Here is a 19,655-nt window from a genome sequence, read left to right on the forward strand (position 1 = left end):
TTCTATTCTAAGATACTCGCTTGTACTTAACCATGATGAATGTGATGATCCGTGACACTTATCACCATTCTCAACCTATGAACGCGTGCCTGACAACCACTTTCGTTCTACCGTAGATTGAGTGTGTATCTCTTTGATTCCTGGTTCACGTGTTTGATTGCATCTCCTGACAACAGAGCATTCGAATCCGTGAGATCAAAGTCTTCGTGGTATAGGCTAAAATTATTGGCGGCCATTCCTGAGATCCGGAAAGTCTAAACCTTGTCTGTGGTATTCCGAGTAGGATCTGGGATGGGATGACTGTGACGAGCTTCAAACTCACGAGTGCTGGGCGTAGTGACAGACGCAAAAGGATCAATGGATCCTATTCCAACATGAGTGAGAACCGACAGATGATTAGCCGTGTGGTGACAGCGCATTTGGACCATTTTCACTGAGAGGACGGATGGTAGCCATTGACAACGGTGATCCTCCAACATACAGCTTGCCATGGAAGGAGCCTTGCGTGCGTGAAGAAGAAGACAGTAGGAAAGCAGAGATTCGGAAGACCGAGCATCTCTAAATCCTCAATCTGTTCTCCATTACTGCATAACAAGTATTATTTATTTTATGTTAATTGCTTTTCATAAACCCAGTCATTTTTATTATTAATTTCCTGACTAAGAATTACAAAATAACCATAGTTTGCTTCAAGCCGACAATCTCCGTTGGATCGACCCTTACTCACGTAAGGTATTACTTGGACAACCCAGTGCACTTGCTGGTTAGTGGTACGAGTTGTGAAAAGTGTGATTTACAATTCGTGCACCAGTTATCGTTTACGCGAGTGATGCGACTTTCTGTTTAATGCTTTGGTTAACTCTTCTTCACAGGCTTCTAGTTAAAATTTCTTTCAACTATTATTACATATATATATTATTTACTTTTAGAGGTCGTAATACCTTTCCACCTCAGCTTTATGGCTTAAGTATAAGACTTTGTGTTGTAGGGTGTTACAGCCTGTGACTTTGGTGATGGTGTCCCCGCAACTTTACTTCCGTTCCGTCTACCCCGCAGTGAACCAAGGCCTGCTCCACAGACGAGTACAAATGGTGGCCGAAACTCAGAGCCAAGCCACGAAAACTTGGACACTAATGCAAATGAGGAAGATTCTCTTGATCAAGAAGTTGACGACTTCTTTGTTGCTTCTAGAGCTCAAAGTCATAAAGGACGCAAGACTACATAATCTTGGACGGTTAAGATCATCGGTAACATATACATAATTTTTCTTGTTCAACGTGATTTAGACTCTATGTTATATATTAATTTTCTTGCATGTTGTCCACAACGGATACATATATAAAGTTATTATATTCTTTATAGATTCCGATGGCACAATCAAGTTGGCAAAATTAAGTGTGAGGGAGGCTATAGAACGGCCTAATGGTAAAATGATCATGCTCAAGGTCAACAACAAATGCAACCAGTTGGAGACGAAGCTGAACTGTTGAGTGGCGTTCTTGGTATGCTAGGAACTAACTATGGAAAATTTTCTATCGTGAGAAAAGTTGGCATAAGATTACCACAAAAGACAAGGCTTATAATGAATGTGTAAAGGTAAAAGTTTATATCCATGTTGAATTAAATCTACTTCCTTTGACAATTATTAGCAAATTGTATTATCTATATATCAAATTTTCCACTTTGATGAAGATAGTGAAGGAACTATCAAGAAAATATTTTGAAAAGTATGGGAAAGTTCTGGAAGGATACAAGACTGAGGTTCTATGATGATTATTACAACCTAACATCAACGACTAAACAAAATATTAAGACTGCCCGCCGGGAATTGATCAAGAGCATTAGAGATGGTTCCTTGACTATGGCAGTAAACCTGAGACGCAGGTAATCTAGTATATCATTTGTAACACAACAATACTATTTATCTTGTATTGAGTCTTTTTAAATCAGTTTCTAATTGCCCTATATCTCTAATGGACCAATAGGAGAAGTGTAGGAAAAACGAGATGAATCGATCAAAACAACTATATACCCCACATTGGCGATTCAAAAAGCTTGGCAAGGCGGAGGGAAGAAGTGGTACTGTACTTTTTTATTCACTCTTTGGATTATCTCTATGTATACATTCTTCTTAATTGTGTGGAGTATGGTAATGGCATAAACTTTGTTGTTACAGTCGAAACAGCAAGGGAGTAGAGTCGGTAAAGGAGAGTTATGGATCACAGTGGAAAAAAAACGTCTCCTATATCAATGATGAAGCAAGAGCAATTGGTGTAAGTACTACTTATTATAATTGATCAATAAAATTATGATCCCATATAGGTTAATTGTTTAATTTATTGTGTTTTACCCATTATTTTTTAAAATAGATCCCTTTATTTGTATGAGAGTATAAGTTGTTGACTCATTAATATACTTATAGACTTGTAATGGTTGAATGTTATTTTACTATGATGAAAGTCATGCAGTTAATTATTCTGTTTGGCGTGTTCTTGACATGAGATAGACCAATCAACAAAATTATTGTATTTGCTGATTTATGTCTGTAGAAAAGACTTGAGGAGATTAAGCAACAAGATGAGTCTTCTAGAGTGTTGTCTCAAAATGATTCCATTGTTCAAGTTCTCGAAAAAGAGAAACCCGGTATAGTGCATGGTGTGGGTTTCAGACCGACTCCTAGTCAACTCTTCAGTCCAAATTCGCATCTGTCGGGCAACGGAGTCTAAGTAGATGAGACCTAGAGAAAATTGCTTGAACTACATGTAGAGATGGAAGCTGAGAAGTTGAAAAGAAAGGCGATGGAGGATGAAGCAACAACAGAGAAGAAAAAGAGGCAAGCGATGGAGAGTGTTTTGAGATATCTCTTTCAACGGCAGGGTGATGAGTTGCCACGAGACACCACTACAGGGATGGTTTTGCAGAATGATATAGTGAAAAATAGTATATTAGGATTGGAATTATTTTGGTTTGAAGCAAACATTTTTTTGAATTTGACTATGCAACTCTTTGCAAGAGATTTATTTTATTGATATTTTTATAAATATATTATTTTGTTTTGCAGATAATTTTTTTGTTTTTGCCACAAGTTTAGATTCTAGGGTTAAAAATATTAAGACTTAAAATATTAAAAAAATCCAAAAAGCAAAAAAAAAATCTATAATATTTTTTAAAATTTTTTTCTAAATTTAACGGCGGTTTTAAACTACCGAAAATGGTCTTAAATTTTGAAAAATCTGTCCAAGATTGCGGCGGCTTGTGACCACCAGTAAACATACTTGAAACCCACAGTTCGATATTGCGGCGGTTTTAAAACTGCCGCAAAATAGCCATAAACTTGAAAAAACCATGTTAAATAGCGGAGGTCTGTAACCGCCGGTAAACATGCGCTAAACTATGACACTCGTATTTTGCGGTGGTTTTTTAATTAGTTGCCGCAAAATACTGATTCAACGGCGGTTATACCAACAGTTGATGAAAACTATTGCAAAACCTTATTCCCGCGCCAATAACCAGGGCAGTTCTCTAAGCCGCCAATGTTTGATTTGATGGCGGTTTAAAATCGTCGCAAATCATGAAAAAAGGGCCTCCATATCCCGTGTCCTCTTGTAGTGTTAATTGGGTTCATTCTTTATTACAGAGAATTCTACACCACCATTCACCATGATTTTAGATTTAAAAAATATTTGTAAGCTATTTTTACTTTGAATGTTTTGTAGAAAAAAATTTTCATAATATATGATGCTAATGTTTAAATGTGTGTGTGTGTGTTTTTTTTTTTACAATGAATTAATTTTTTCAAGTGTTTTCAATATTTTTATTTATGTATTATTGCTCAGGTTTAATTTACAACTACGAGCTTTATGAATTTTCTTTTTCTACTGTGAGAAATAATTTTAGTATGATAAAAGTTCATTACGTTAATATCTTAATATTAATCATAAGAAATTCGCTGTTTTCATTTATAAGTGGACGTTTTTGTTTATTTAATTTGGTGACTCAATGTGAAGTGTGTAATTATGTCCGACACATTTATAACAAAAATAGGAAGGAGGATGGTGTGTGTATTATTATAAGGATATAGCTAATATGTGCCCTTAGGCTTTGTTTAGTTTGTATATGTACTAAGACATAGATATTGAGACATAGACACTTGAAACATAGACATAAAATATTGTTGTTTGAGTATGATATTTGGAATTAATAGACATGACATTAGTGTAGTATCTAATATTATGTTTGGTTATAAAAAATAAGACACTACATAATTAAAAATGACCATTTTACCCTCATAATTTAAATTGAAAATTCAATAATTTTAAGGGAAAAAATGGACCAAAATTCTAAATTAACTTGAGGGTTTCTCCCTTCACCGCTATCCCCTAAAAATCTCCTTTCTTCCTAGTTGGCCTCCTCCTTCTTTGCCATTCTGTGGTCTTTTTTGTTGTCTTCTTCTTCGTCTTCGTCTTAATTGTTGCGAGTATGTTTGCAGGTTCAGTTAATCAAAAGGTGTTCACAGAGCATTGCCCATCGATCGAAAAGCGCCTGTGTTGAATTATCGTCGAAGTACTTCGGAGGTGCCTCTCTATTTCTCTATAATTCCACAAAGAGATGACCAACTCTCCCACTCGCCACGAGTTACATGGGTTAACTTCTATAGTATAAATAAAGTTAACCTAATTTGCTCATCATTCTACTTTAATCCCCAAAATAAAATTCAGCATTCACAATATCTCTATTCCCTTATTTAATTCACAGCCTAACGATATTAGTTGTTTCTCTATTTACACACCATAGGTTTTTAAAAATAAAATGTTAAAATTTATGGTAACAGAGTAAAAAAAGACAAAAGTTGAGAACTTGATATAATAATAGAGAAAATCTCAAATGAGAATTTACTAAAAATGAGAAAAGCAAGTCAATACAAACGAATGAACGATCACAGGTCCCACAAGATATAAACACAAGACTTCCAAAAAGACCATCGCCATAAAAACCATCAGCTATTAAATCAATTTTCTAAAAAAAAAAGAGAGGAATAGAATAATTTCAAATTTCTAGTGGAGTTTTCAAGAATAGAAGAAGAATAATGGAGTTCTATAAAAAGTTTTCTAACTTGTTAAGATTTGTCAAAAGTAGAAGAAAAAGTCTGAAATTTAAAAATTTTAATAAAGATAAAATAGTCCAAAAAAATGATTAAGATTTCCATCATTTTATTGAGACATAAAATACATGTATATTGTATATATCTGTGTGTAAGTGTGTTTTTTATTTTTTGTATCTCACAAACTAAATAAAAGACACATTCTATCGTATTTATATTTTGGTATGATATACAAACAAATCAAATAGAGTATTAAGATATATAATAAATTTATTATTAATAGAAAATTTTAAATTTTCTCATTTAATTGATATAAAAATTTAAATCAATATAAAATATAATAAATAAAAAATTATAATTTATTTAATTAATAAAGAGTGCAATATTTTTTATTTAGGAAATAGTGTTTAAGGTGAATTTTTCCCCTAGTGATTAAGAAAAATTTCGGCGTTTTAAACCTGAGAAAGTTTTTGTTTTGCGTTTTTAATTGATCAATAACTTGTAAATAATTAATTTATGTTACAGATTTTTTTTTTGGGTGACTATTTATATTACAGATTTAGATATTCTTTTTATTATTACTTCAAAGTGTTTTTTCACAGAAAATAGTTTAATTCATAAAATTTTGAGGAAAAAAGAGAAAATTCTATAGTAAATGAGGAGCCCGACACTGAACTCAGATAATTTTTTCTTTCTCATCCTCACCCTCACTATTTTCTGCCAACAGCAAAACCACTTCAACACAGCATCAACACAAAACGACGGAAACTCCTCTCTCCGCAGCGGCAGCGGCGGCGGCGATTTACGGCGGTCTTTCTGCTTCTCCCATTCCTCACCTTGTAAGTATTAACCCGTCCTTGCTTCCGCCACTTCACTGTTTTCCCTTGCAAAAACGAAAAGAAATGTTAGGTTTTCTCCTCGAAACCGAACGAGATTTGGATAATATCATACCCTGCTTCTTCCCCAACTAAATCTCCTGGTTTTCTTTTATTTTCTTTTTTTGCCCCCAACGATTTCCATTTTTTTATTTTTATAATATTGTTTTTTCATTTTTTTAATATTTAGATTTCGAATATTGAACTTTTTATAAAACGGTGACTTAGAACGAGTTCATTTCGCTTTCAAATTCTGAGCAGTCTGGAATTTCTAGTTGCACAGTGTTCGTAATGCTGTATGTATGTATGTATGTATGTATGTATGTATGTATGTATGTATGTATGATTAGCTAGTGGTAATTTTATTGTCTTATAGTATCAAAACGCAAATGAGAATATAGGACATAGTTTTGTTTCCCTCAAATTAATAGTTCAAAGTTGCTTTATTTGCTTTTGGTCGTGGTGATTATTTTGTTTTCTACTGTTCCGTAGGGTAGTTTGTAGTAGTGGTTTATTATAGGGTTTTGTAAAGGGATGCTTTTTGACTTATTAGTTCTGATGAAATAATGTTGGAGGAAGTTTGGAGAATCTTGTAGTTGGCTGATGGCACAATCTTATTTGTGAGAGAGTTTAAGAGTGTCTTTTTTTTTTTCTTTTTCTATTTATATTTTGTCAGTTTAATAGTTCATTTTCTGAAGCGTGCTCCAAATGGTTAGATACACTAATTTCTTTTTTCCTATTAGTTTCTTTAAACGGGAGGTTGATGTATTAATCTTCTTGTAGTGTGCTTGTTCAGATGCCCCCTTTGTTTCCAGTATATATTTTTGCACTGATGTTAGGTAAGCTATGACTTTTACGAGGCATTTTCTTCAGTTATAGGTGGGACATAAAATAAGAGACCATCTGTGCAATGCAAGAAATGCTTTGTCTAATAAGTGTTTGATGTAGGGACATTTGGTCAAGTCAACTTTCTTATGAACTATGTCACATGGTTACTAGGAACATGTATGGGATTTAGATCAGAATGGGAGAGATGCTAAAGAAATGATCATGGCAACTCTAAACACTCTCAACTCCTTAGTTAAACATTTCTGTGGGCTATATATCTCTTATACTATAATCTATAGATCTTTTCTTAAGGAACTGATGGAAAACAGTTATTCTCGTACTAGATTTGGGGAAAGCAGTTGTTATTTGAATTATATTATACTAGCGAATAGCAGGCTTTGCTGCATTCCCATACTTATAGCGATACTTATTGTCCTTTTTCTCTTTTTTATATATATAGAAGTAAGAAGTTGATTGAGTTTCTTCATGATTGATTTGCATCCTTTTTGATTGATGCATACTGTGCACTGCATGTAAAAACTCCAGGGCATGTGAAACTTGTCAAAATGAGCACCGACGATTTTGATGGACAGATATTAGCAGAGAAGTTGTTGAAACTCAACAATTCGCAGCAAAGCATTGAAAGTATCCTTCATCAATCAATTATTCTGCCCCACTCCCCCTCCCCCTCCCACCTTTTTCCTTATTGTAATGCTATTTTCCATTTCGGTTATTTTTGTGCTATCAAGTTGCTTGTAGCACCTATATCTCATTTTTGGCAACAAGTGTTCATTACATGGAATTCAATGTCTGTAACTCTGCAGTATGGTTTCCTTAGGTTTAGATAAATGAATCTAAAGAAATGTGATCTGTGTCTATGTTTGTTTAGTTTAGTGCATGAGTTGACATGGGCTACTTACTTAGTGGTCTCATTTCTTGTTATGCAAGTTATAGTTTTGCAGGTTATTAGCCAGACACTGTAGTTTCTTTGCCACCTTGTTGAAGTAACTGGTACATATGATAGATCTTGTTATGTTATGGATTTAGATCAAAAGCAGAAGGTTGGCTTTATTTGCTTCTTCTTTATAGAAGCAGCTGCAGAAATTTTTCCCGTAAGATTGAATTTGTTATCCTGAAGCTGGTATTTGGGGTTGTAATGTGTGTGTGTTTTGTGGTCTATGATTGGAAGATAAAAGTGACTGTTGCACCTATAGTATGCAATTGTATAGGTATCTTGTATATGTCAATAAGTGAAGGGACATTGTAGCAGCTGAAGCTGTTCAGTTCATGACTAAGGGCTAGTTTGGATAGGTTCATAAGTAACTTTTTATAACTTATGAAAAGTTACAACATTAATACCTGGTACAATTTTCAAAACTAACTTGTGACTTTCTAAAAAGTCATTTAAAGTGCTTATGGAAAAGTTAAAAAAAATGACTTTTTCTATAATAAAAAGTTTTTTTTTATCACTTTCCTTTTAAAATAAGCACTTTTATGACTGAAAAACCAAACACAAAATAATTTATTTATAAGTTACTTTTAATATAAGTCTGTATGTTTTAAGCTCCTTTTCCAAAAGAGCTTAATTAAGTTGTTTGTCTAAACTGTCCCTAAGTGTAAAGTGAAATAAATAAGACTTGGACCACTAATGATAATTCTCTGGAAATGATTATATATGTTGGTACAATTGGTTTAGCTTGACGTAAAACAGGTGAATATTATTTAAACTTATGTTACCTCTTTCTTGTGTGTAACCCTGTAAAGTAAGAAAGTGTCTAGCCAAAGTAGGAGTAGCTTAGAAGTACAAGGCTAGAAAGGAGATTGAATGAAATATATCTGAAAGTTATTCATGCATTTTTCAGGTTGCAGAAGTCACCATCAGGCTCAAAGATCTTTCCAACTTAAGTATCCCCACCTAGTGGGATAAGGCTTTATTGTTGTTGTTGGTTCCAACATAAGTATACAGGCTCATTTATTTTCTAATATAGGGTGGTTAAATTCTTATGTAAATCTAATAGCATGTTAGAAGGTAAAACTGGGTGTGTCCTTTTTTCCTTGAAACTTTTTCTAATGATATATTTCAAGAAGATTTTGGACCTTTTGGCAGGAATAAAGAAGTTAGGATGTTATAATAGTTTCACAGTTTTTTGGAGGAAAGTATTTCCAAAGGTGTTCTTTGCTCTTCCTTTACAATCAATATGGTGGACAGATTGTCGTTTTTTATTTCTGTTATTGCTCTAATGTCCAGCTCTTGAATTGCTTATCTATGTTCTATGTAATTGCTATTTACTCCACAAATAATTTGAACATTTTTTTCTTCAACCATCTTTTAGCCAGTTGACTTAATATTTTCCTTTGTTTTTTCCTGAGGTTTCTTCCTTCCCCTATTGTACCTAGTCATTTCTTTCTAATATCATATTCATATATTTGGTTTAAATGCTCAAGTAACAATTTTATTTGAATAGTAGCTAGGAAACATGATGAGTTTTTTAATTATAGTTAATGTTTAGATGAATTTTCTTTTTTATCTTTTTAGTGGATTTGAAAAGCATTTATTCAAGGGGAGCCTTGGAGTACGGTTGAGTTGTCTCTATGTGAACAAGTCATGGAATTAGTCATTGATGTAATTATAAGGTTTGACTGCCTTTTTCTAGATCTTGCATTAATGTGGGATGTTTGTGCACTTGGCTGTCCTTGGAAAGTATTTATTCAAACATCAAAGAAAGAAGAGCAGTATAAAGCAGGATAGTGAATTTATTAAACAACTGATGCAACAAAAATAAAGGAATGTACAGAGCGGCATAGTCTCATGCATATTCCTAAGGGAACCCTTCCTATTCTCCTAAGGAGATAATTAGTGTTGCAGAAGCCAAAGATGTTTGAGATGTATGTTACTGCCTGTACCTGAATTATCAATAGCTAGTTGGATTTTTTGTGTTGCCATTTGGCAAATGAGGATAGCATTTTGTTCAATTTTCTCCACTTTCTTAAGATTTTTGAAGATGTATTGTCAGAGATATTGATTTCCCCATAAAATAGTGATAACAATTCACTTGATTGGATTTGATTGTGATTTGGTTATTTCCTTTACTCTTCTTTGACGAGATCCGTGTATTTTGTATTCCTTACATATCCACTCAGCACTATCCCGATGGTGTATTTCCCATCGCAAGAAGGCAAGGGAAATTGTTGAAACATGGGATAAATTGTTCAATGGTTCCCAGAAAGAGCAGCGTGTCTCTTTTCTGTACTTGGCTAATGACATCTTGCAAAATAGTAGGCGAAAGGGAAGTGAGTTCGTAAATGAATTCTGGAAAGTTCTTCCTGGATCTCTGAGAAGTGTTTATGAAAGTGGTGATGAACAAGGAAGGAAAGCTGTGACGAGACTCGTAAGTGTTACGCTCTTCTGCTATAAGTTCTGTAAATCAGTTGTGTCACACTTAATATAGTCAGCATCTTCATTCTATGCTTGTATTTTAATTCTGTAGATTTGTGGCTTGGCTTGGGTAATATCTTGTCTTCTTCCTTCTTTGGGATTTCTCTCTGATTAAAATTTCAATATCGATTTAATTGGTATGGTTGAAAGATTTTTAAATTTTCATGTTATATATATATATATATATATGAGGGCTAGAGGCCCAAAACACAGAAGAAACTAACAAAGTCCACATTAAAGTATCTAATTCACTACTCATAAGGTTTTTTTTTCTTTATTTTTGTGTGGGGGTGGTGGGGGCCGCCGGGGGGTGTTAAATAACACTGGATTAAGCTTTGGTGAAATTATTTTGTTCTGAATAAAATTTGGCAATATTTACATTCCAGTATTTGAGTTGTAAAAGTGTATGCTATCCTCCCTTGAATTCAGGTGATATTTTACTAGGACCCTTGTATTTTGTAATGGTATTTTACCTTTTCATTTTAATGGTTCTGTTAATGTTGTAGATAGTGTTGTCAAGACCTAAACCGAATCCTCATACTTCTTCTGTTGAAATAGCTCCCTGTTTACATATAGCTCTGCCTCATCTTCAACACTAAATCAAGGGAGTTGTCCAGCATGATATCAATACTAGCAGTGTCCTAGTCACATCAGGATCTAGATTTTATGTCTCACTACTTGTCTGTTGTGGGTCACATTCTCGCCAGTCCATTTAATTCTCATATCTCATACAGAAACCTCTGTTTTCAATTCATGTTTTTCTTTCGCTGTAGAAAACGAAATTTATTAAAGAGAATAGAGAGAGGACAAGATACTTCCCAAGAAGAAAGCAAAAGAAATTCAGCAGGTCCTATGACTGAGGCATTTAGCAAGGCATGCTAATTTGTATGCAATTCTAATAGAGAAATAACTCTTAAGAACCATCAGTAGAGCACTACAAATAATTTTAAAAAATAGTCTTCTTTTAAATTTTGTCTAATTAGGGTTATTTTATCTTGGCTTACATTCCTTTACTGTCAGAAACACTAGTGAATAGAAAAATCTGAGCATTTCTACATAATATCTTCAGTTTATTCTAACGTCTCAATTGTCGTTTTTCTTGTGGGTCTAATTTTTTACACTATCATTGTATTTCTGTTCTGCTGCTAATGGACATAAGGTTGAGTGGAGCTAGCTTTGGCAATTCATTTGTTATAGTAATGAAGACTTAGTCATAAATAATTCTTTCTTTGTGGATTTCTGTTTTAATTACTTGTGTCACTGTTATATGATCCTGATGCACTAGAGAATCCTTTTTGTATAACTGATCTCATATAGTAGGAGGATAAGGCTATAAATGTGTTTTTTTCCAGCCATGTCATGTTAGCTATGTCAGTTTCTTTTTATTATTATTAATGATGATGAAATGCCATTGATCTTATCAATTGTTTTGATGTTAGCTGTATCATTTTGTAAATGTCTCTTTTTTCTGTTGACTTGTTCAGGTTGACATATGGGAGGAGAGGAAGGTTTTTGGTTCCCGAGGTCAGGGTCTTAAGGATGAAATTATGGGTACGCGAGGTCAGGGTCTTAAGGATGAAATTATGGGTAAGAGTCCACCTCCATCCTCTACAAGCAATGGAAAGAGTTCAAATTCTATTAAGATGGTGAAGAGAGATGCCCACTCAGTGAGAATTGTAAGCAACCAGCAGCATTGTTTTCTGATGCTTCTATATATTAAGTACATAAGGAAAGTGGAGAATCACACCTTAAAAGCTAGCTATTAAGGACCATTCTCCTTAAATACGTCAAGTATTTCATACTAGATAGTCGATTTGGGACTTTGGGCACCCTCTAATAGCCCAATCCCTAACAATACACTGGCCCTAGGGAACTGACGTCCACACGGCTTCACTCTATTGACACTGACCCACCGGTAGCCACTTGGTTATCAGCTATCAGTATTTAGTGTTTACCTTAATCCATTCTATAGGTAGCCTTTTTGTGCGTCCGACATCCTTTCTCTGATAACATTGTTAAGTACCTAAAGAAAGTGGGGAACTGCATCTTAAAAGCTAGCTATTAAGGGGAAAGAACTACTCTCCTTAAATACAACATCAAGTATTTCATACTACTCAATGTGGAACTTTGGGCTGCCTATAATACCCAAGTCCTTAACTATCTATTGCCAAGTAGATGTTTTTTGATATGTCTGATCCTGAGGTGTCTCATTTCTCTGTCATTATCATTGCAGAAACTGGCTATTGGGTGTTTGCCTGAAAAAATACTGACAGCTTATCAGGCTGTTCTCGATGAAAATACCAGTGAGGAAGCTGCCTTAAACAAGTGTGATGCTGCTGTACGAGATATGGGTAAACTTGTTGAAGATGTTGAGAATATGTTGGCTCAAGGTAAGAACGATTGCTTGAAAACTTCAAAAAATTATGCCTGTTTCTCTCCCTTTGAATTCCTTTGCCAGGGCAAAGGATTGCTAGATGGCCTAAACATTTAATGCCCCTTTCTATATATTGACTGAAGCTAACATTTGCATCCTGAATAACAAATATTTGAGTAAAGTATCGTTTTTGTCCCCAACGTTTGGGGTAAGTCCTATTTGTGTCCCTAACGTTTAAATCGTCCTATTTATATCCTTAATGTTTATAAACGTGATTCAATGTTATCCTACTATCAATTATACTAACAAATCAGATTATATTTTTCAATTATTCTCACTTGGATATATTCATTCTCAATTAGGTCTCACTTGGATGTGGTCGATTTTAATATTATACCCATTATTTGTGTTTAAATTCAATTATGTCCTAGAAAAGTGAATTATGTAAATGTTGTAGGAATTAATTTCAACATTTGATGAGCTATTTTTCGGAGTAGATCATCGATTCTATCCCAGACATTTGTATTCTAACTTCAAGAAGAGAGTTTTAAAACTCAAACTAAAGCGCTCATTATGTGTAATTGAGGGCAGGATAACATTGAATCACTTTTACAAACGTTAGGGATACAAATAGGACGATTTAAACGTTAGGAACACAAATAGGATTTATCCCAAACGTTGGGGACAAAAACGATACTTTACTCTATTTAAATTTGTTAGCATCCATTATATGATGATAAATCTTTTTGTTTTTGCCTTTTCTTTCCTTTTTCTTTTTCTAATTTTTTATTTTATATATATATATATATATATATATATATATATTTCTGTCTGTTGTTTGTGTTATATTTTATTTTATTTTTCTTGGTCCAACTTCTGTATTGCCATTTGTTGATGGTTTTAATTTTGGGATTTGGATGGATGGGTATCATAACTGAAATACATATTTTGAAACAAAACGGCAAATTGATGACAATTACAGGCTTGGTGGTGAGTCTTGTTGCTTTCTTCTTTAGGCTGCAAAAACACAAACTTTGCTTTGACATTTCTTATATATCACCTTGCTGTGAGATGCTGATAATTCTCTCTTATGTGCTCGATCCATGTTGTGGTTCTACACTGCCTTGAAATGAAGACCTATTAACCTTTATAAGAGCTTGGGCATTTCTAGCCTCATGAGCTAGCTTTTACCGTTGTTAAAATTATGAAGATACTTGTTTCGACTTTATCTTCTGATATCAATTAAGGATTTGTGAATATCTGCAAATATATTTCTTTTGTTCTATCACTCTTTGGTATACCAAAATTACCTTTTTTGAAGATAAAACCATACTTCACCTCTCTAGTTGACCCTAAAGGTAATATTGATCACCTTAAAGCTGGATTCGTTACAAAGGGTTAGCTTCAGACATATATGCACTTGATCGTAGTGATTCTTTTTCTTGGGTGGGCAAAGTTGTTTTTGTTTACATTTTTCTTTCCATGGAAGCTATAAGTCACTAGCCGCTATATCCAGGGAATCAACGGCAACTGGTTAATCCCATCAATGCTGATGCTATATTTATGTAACCCGAACAGTACTGGATTTGTATAATGGGCTAGTGGGATTGGAAAATCTACCAGTGAACTCGAATAGTATAGGATGATTCTTTATAATGGTGTAGATGGGTTAGCCAGAACTTTTTAAGGGACCCAAACCTAACTGAGCCATGTGGATTTAACTGGTTCTAATTTTATTTTGTCCTAAAACTGACCTATGTGCACCCCTTGCTATATCATTTGGATATTTACGTTGCCTTTCTTCATTGATCATGATGAGGAAATGTACATGGAATAACCACTTGGGTTTATTTCTCAGGGAGAGTTAGGGTTGGTGTGAAAATTGGGAGATTCACTTTTTGCAGGCTGATATACTTCCCAGGTGGCCAAGAGCATGGTTTGGAAAATTTAGTACTATTATCCAAGTTTCTGACATGAAAAAAAAGTGGTGATGATCACTGAGTGCTTATCAACATTACAGGAATGACTTGATTGAAGAAGCATGTTTTAGCACTTTCACACTAAGGATTTAGAGACATGAATAATAGACTGCAAACATAGCGATAGTCCTGGATTCTAACAGCAAATTATTGCCAGATCAAGCAGGGTCTTATGCTAGATAGATTTCAAAGAATAGTGGGGAGGTTAAATTATCTCACTATTGTTAGACTTGATATTTCATATTCCATTAGTGTGTGTAGTCCGTTTATGCAGTCCCCCATGTCTGATTATTGGGATCTTGTTATGCGGATTTTGAGTATATCAAGAAGGCACGTGGTTGATGTATATTGTGCAGTGTCCATTTATTTAGTCCCGAAGTTGTTAGGTATCATTCTGTATATGGGGATGGTACACTATTGAGGTGGTCTACATCTGAGAATTGTGTCTCTATTGGTGGTAACCTTGTGTCTAGGAAGAGCTAGAATCAAGACATTGATCAAGTGGGGATTGAGCATCAATCCATGGCTTAAACTACTTAGTAGCTAATATGGATCAAACAATTGCCTCGAGTTAAAATTTGGGGCGGTTGCTTAAATGAAGCTGTTTTGTGTGAATAAAGCGGCATGGCATATTGCTTCCAATTCAATATCTAATTGAAGAACTGAACACAGCAGCTGATTGTCCCTTTATCAAGGATAAGGTGGTATCCAAGGAGATTGTCACCATGGTTCCCATGATCAATTGGCAGTGGGCCTCAGAATGATTGCATTTTTTACAAGCTTGGCGTGTATGAACTATATGGCTCAAGGGTTTATGTTGAGATTATGATGAGATTTGTTGAGAAGACTTTATATTTTGGTATCAATTAGGGATATTTAAATATTTGTAAATTTCAATCATGATTATGTGTAATGTTTCGGTGCTTAATGTATATAAATTCAGTACTAAGGAGTATTTTCCTCAGACAATACACCTAAACAATCATCTCAAGTGGGGGTGAAGTTTGACCCATTCAATTTTTATTTTATTTTATTTATTATTTTTTTTCAAGATAGGCCCATTCAATTTAAATATGGTATTTGTATGTATCATATGGTTTTTGATGGGCCATCTGCAAATGTTCAGTTTTGCAAACTTCATGTTCTAGATCTCTAGTCTTGGGCAATAGGAAACTGGAGTCCCACATCACCCGGAGATAAGGCCTAGATAGATAGTCTTTAACTATGAGTTTGTGTAACCAAACAGTTATTCAAGTTTTTTTTTTTCCCCAAATTTATTTGGCTAGCAGTCACAAGTATTTCCCTTCTCAGCATTTCTATCCAAAATTGCAATATTTATTGTCGTAATATACTTCCATGTTTTGTTAGGTCATTTGAAGAAATGTGCATGGCTTCTCTTCAAACAATAGAACTTTTATCTAATTCTATTCCAAGAGACAAGTATTTAATATTTGTTGGATATTTCATCAGGGAACCAACTGGGATCCACTTTGATGAATGACTTGCAAGAGCAGGAAAAGGAGCTTAAACAATATATGGAGCAGCTTGAAAATGCTGAGGCTGCGAGGATTTCTTTGCTTTCTCAGCTTAAAGATGCACTGCTGGAACAAGTATAGTAGTTTCTACAAATATGATTGAATTAAAATACCTAAAACTAGTAACTGCTTACTAATATAAAGCTTTTCAGGAATCAAGGCAAGATATTGTTCGCAGCCAGTTGCTGGTAAGAACTTGTCTTTTGTTACTGACTTTATCCTCTGTCTGTCAGTGTCATACTGTTTTGGGCTTTTCATGTATTACTACTACTATTATGATTATTGTTATTGTTATTGTTATTGTTATTGTTATCGTTATCGTTGGTTTAACCATCTTGTCTAAAGCTTAAGCTCTCGTGTGGAGGGGCATCATTGGTTTGTATATCAAATTTTCCCCCTTGTGCAAGAAGAGTGTATAGTGGATTTGAAGTATGAATAATGCACACCTATCTTTGGACATAAGTGTACACAATGCATATTACCAACTTCAATTTGTGCTTATGCTTCACATTTACTTAAGAATATTGAACAAAGATTGATTATTTGACCCTTTAATCATTGAGATTTTGAAAACTCATGCATAGCTGCTCTTTAAAAGGTTAAATTATTAAGTAGAGGAATATGAATGAATGGTTTTTATCTGGTAACTTCATTCAACTTTCCCTTGAGCATGAATGTACTATATGGTCATTCTCATGAATTTTGAAGATATGTTTGTCATGTGGATTTTTATTATTTTCTTGTTTTGAAACCAGATTATTTGGTCATTTCCATTGTTGTTGGACCATAAAACATGGTTTTGTAAATAGTCAAAGGACAGAAATACAAAGGGCACCAGGCTTTTTCATTTTGGTTTGAATAAATATAGAATTTTGTTTACATGACTTATGGATAAAAGAATGGCAAATGAATGCATGAAACACTGGGAGGGTAGATATGTGTAGTCTTGCCCCTGCATGTGGAGAGTCTATTTCCAAAATTAATCTTTTCCCAAAATTAATTTTTTTCCAAAATTAATCATAAAAGAATTAGGTAGTTCTTTAATATCTCATAAGCAACATTTCAATTTCTTCATGCTGAAATGGATAGAGGGATCTCCGGATTAATGAACGATCATATATGCCTAGTTTTATGTTAGCAGCATATTCATTCCATGTTTTCACATTTTATATAGCAAATTGATGGTTTTATTATTGTGAAGGTCGCCCGGGGACAAATTGAGAAAGCAGCTGGTATTCGGAAGCGGCTTAACCAAACTGCAGAAGCCACTCTACCACCAGTGCAATTAAACACCACCACCACTTCTCAGCCTACCTATGCCCAACAATCTATGTCATTTGCTTCATTCCAAACTACGGAAGATGATAACAAGAAGGCTGCAGCTGCTGCTGTTGCTGCTAAGCTTGCTGCATCTACATCCTCTGCCCAAATGCTTACCTCAGTTCTCTCTTCTCTTGTAGCTGAAGAAGCTGCCTCCATGAATGGTGGCTTAAGTTCTACTGGATTTGCATCAGGATTATTCAACCCTGAGAAAAGACCTAAACTTGAGAAACCTATGTCTGTTACTGATGTTAACTCTTCTGACATTGCGAGCTCTTCCTTTTTCTCCGCTCTACAACAGCCATCAGCCATAAACATGTCATCGGTCGGCTTGCAAACCATGTCTCAAGCCAATCAACTACAACCGACATTTGCTTCAGCACCCACACCCCCGCCTCATTCTCCTGCAAATCCACCATCAAATCAATATGTCCAATCAACAGGTTTGATGGTTGGGGGAGCAGTACCTTATGTTTATGGATCGGTTAACCTACCGCCTCCACCTCCTTTGCCTCCGCATGTGGCTATGGGGTTGTCAGTGCCCAGCTCTCAACCCCCACAGCAGCAACCACAGTCATCACCAGGAGGATTTTACAGGCCATCTAGCATAGGATTTTATGGGCAAAGCCACCCATCAACGCCACCACCAGTACCTAGGCAGTGAGCATTATCTGAACACTCCACCAGCCGACACTGCGGCAAAAAATTATTTCTAGTTCCTCTGGGAAATCTATGTAGGCTGAGGATTTTCCAGAATCTGTGTAATAATGTATATTATTAGAAAATTAGAAGTGGCTAGAGTTTATAATTAATCTGTAGCATTTTACACCCCCTTTCCTGCCGATTTTCTTTTGCCTACTGCTTGAATTCTGAGCTGCAGGCTTCGACATTGTGGCGATACTTGAGATCAGCCATGCCCATTACTGTTGAAAACAGAACTTCCAGGGGTCCTTACTAGTGCCGAAAACACTACGGCGCCTGTGGACCTCGTTTTGTTTCCTTGATGCTGCTAATGGGGTAATGGCGTAAGGCATTAGCAGCTATTCTTATTCACCTCTAGATGGATGCCGATGATCGATTCTCCATGAACTTTAATGTCATCATCATTGTGAGCAAAGTATTAGAGTATTTCGTAGGTGTTGGATGTTAATGTAGACTGTAGAGTAATATTTAATTGACAGGAAGTTTATATTTGTATTCATCCATTAGGAATTTAGGATAAAGAGGTGGTGCATTTTCGAAGTGGCGATTCGCGAGTTGCAAGGAAAATATAGGCTGACAGTAGAGGAAAATAAATAAATAAATAAGAAGGCTAAAGAGCTTAGAGTATTTTGTTTAACGGAAATGTTGTATAAAAAATTGTTTTGGCAACTACCAAGATTAAGAGATGCGTGTTTTAGAACTCAACAATTTTAAAGTACATGTTTCTTCTATTTTGGGGTGGTTGTCAAAATAAGTTGTTTGTGCATAATATTCCTTTATAAATCAATTTTAGTGACTAGGACTATATGATCTCATTATTCTCGTCCGTGCTTAATGTCATACACTCATGAGTCATGAGTGATTAAAACGAGTCTCACCTGAATTGACGGAATATTAAGAACTTTGGAGAGCACTCTATCAATCAAAACTTGGGTTTCCTGGTCAGACTTAGCCATGAATCCGTTAATATAAAATGGATGAAAATAATACTTACATAGCTAAATATTTGTCGATCAAAATAAATCAATAATGAAATAGAATATATGAAGTGTTCTTCTATCAATCAAAAAGGTTTCTTGTTAGAACATAAAGCGAACGATAGTAATATCTAAAATTTATATGAAGTAGAACAATAATTAGTAATGTGTATTCCTTTTCTTTCCCAACTTAAGTGATGCAAATTTCTTTATTGCAACTAATCTAAATAAAACATTTTTCTTTAAATTATTATTTCTGTTATTATTAACATATTAATATATAGCTCTAGTATAAAGTATATTTAGATAACTATATTTACAACAAATCCAAATATTAGTCATTGTTAACTTTTATTGTTTATTGAGTTAGTAAATAATTAAGTAACTCTCAATAAAATTATTAATTGATATGTAATGTTAATGTGATGAAAATAAAGTTCTACAAAAAAAAAAGAAAATTAACATAGAGATAAAAAATCAACTAATGTATACAAACATGCATTTTGTATTTTAAAAAAAGTATGATTA

At 34.4% G+C, this 19,655-nt stretch overlaps 1 protein-coding gene across 1 annotated transcript; it reads left to right on the forward strand.

The window, feature by feature from the left end:
• The first annotated feature begins 5,718 nt into the window (after positions 1-5,718).
• LOC112754704 (uncharacterized) lies at positions 5,719-18,687 on the forward strand. Its single transcript, XM_025802427.3, has 8 exons — positions 5,719-5,940; positions 7,351-7,449; positions 9,946-10,193; positions 11,725-11,916; positions 12,474-12,630; positions 16,064-16,203; positions 16,281-16,316; positions 17,330-18,687. The coding sequence occupies exons 1-8, from the start codon at positions 5,757-5,759 to the stop codon at positions 18,110-18,112; spliced, it is 1,839 nt and encodes a 612-aa protein (XP_025658212.1). The 5' UTR covers positions 5,719-5,756; the 3' UTR covers positions 18,113-18,687.
• Positions 18,688-19,655: the final 968 nt, after the last annotated feature.

This window comes from Arachis hypogaea, chromosome 16, assembly GCF_003086295.3.
Source record: "Arachis hypogaea cultivar Tifrunner chromosome 16, arahy.Tifrunner.gnm2.J5K5, whole genome shotgun sequence".
Lineage (NCBI taxonomy): Eukaryota > Viridiplantae > Streptophyta > Magnoliopsida > Fabales > Fabaceae > Arachis > Arachis hypogaea.

Excerpts from the sequence above, each read along its gene's own strand:
- LOC112754704 (XM_025802427.3), top strand. The coding sequence starts at position 5,757 with ATGAGGAGCCCGACACTGAACTCAGATAATTTTTTCTTTCTCATCCTC. Across the intron at positions 10,194-11,724 it reads GGAAAGCTGTGACGAGACTC|GTTGACATATGGGAGGAGAG; the intron begins GTAAGTGTTACG and ends TGACTTGTTCAG. Across the intron at positions 16,317-17,329 it reads TTGTTCGCAGCCAGTTGCTG|GTCGCCCGGGGACAAATTGA; the intron begins GTAAGAACTTGT and ends ATTATTGTGAAG.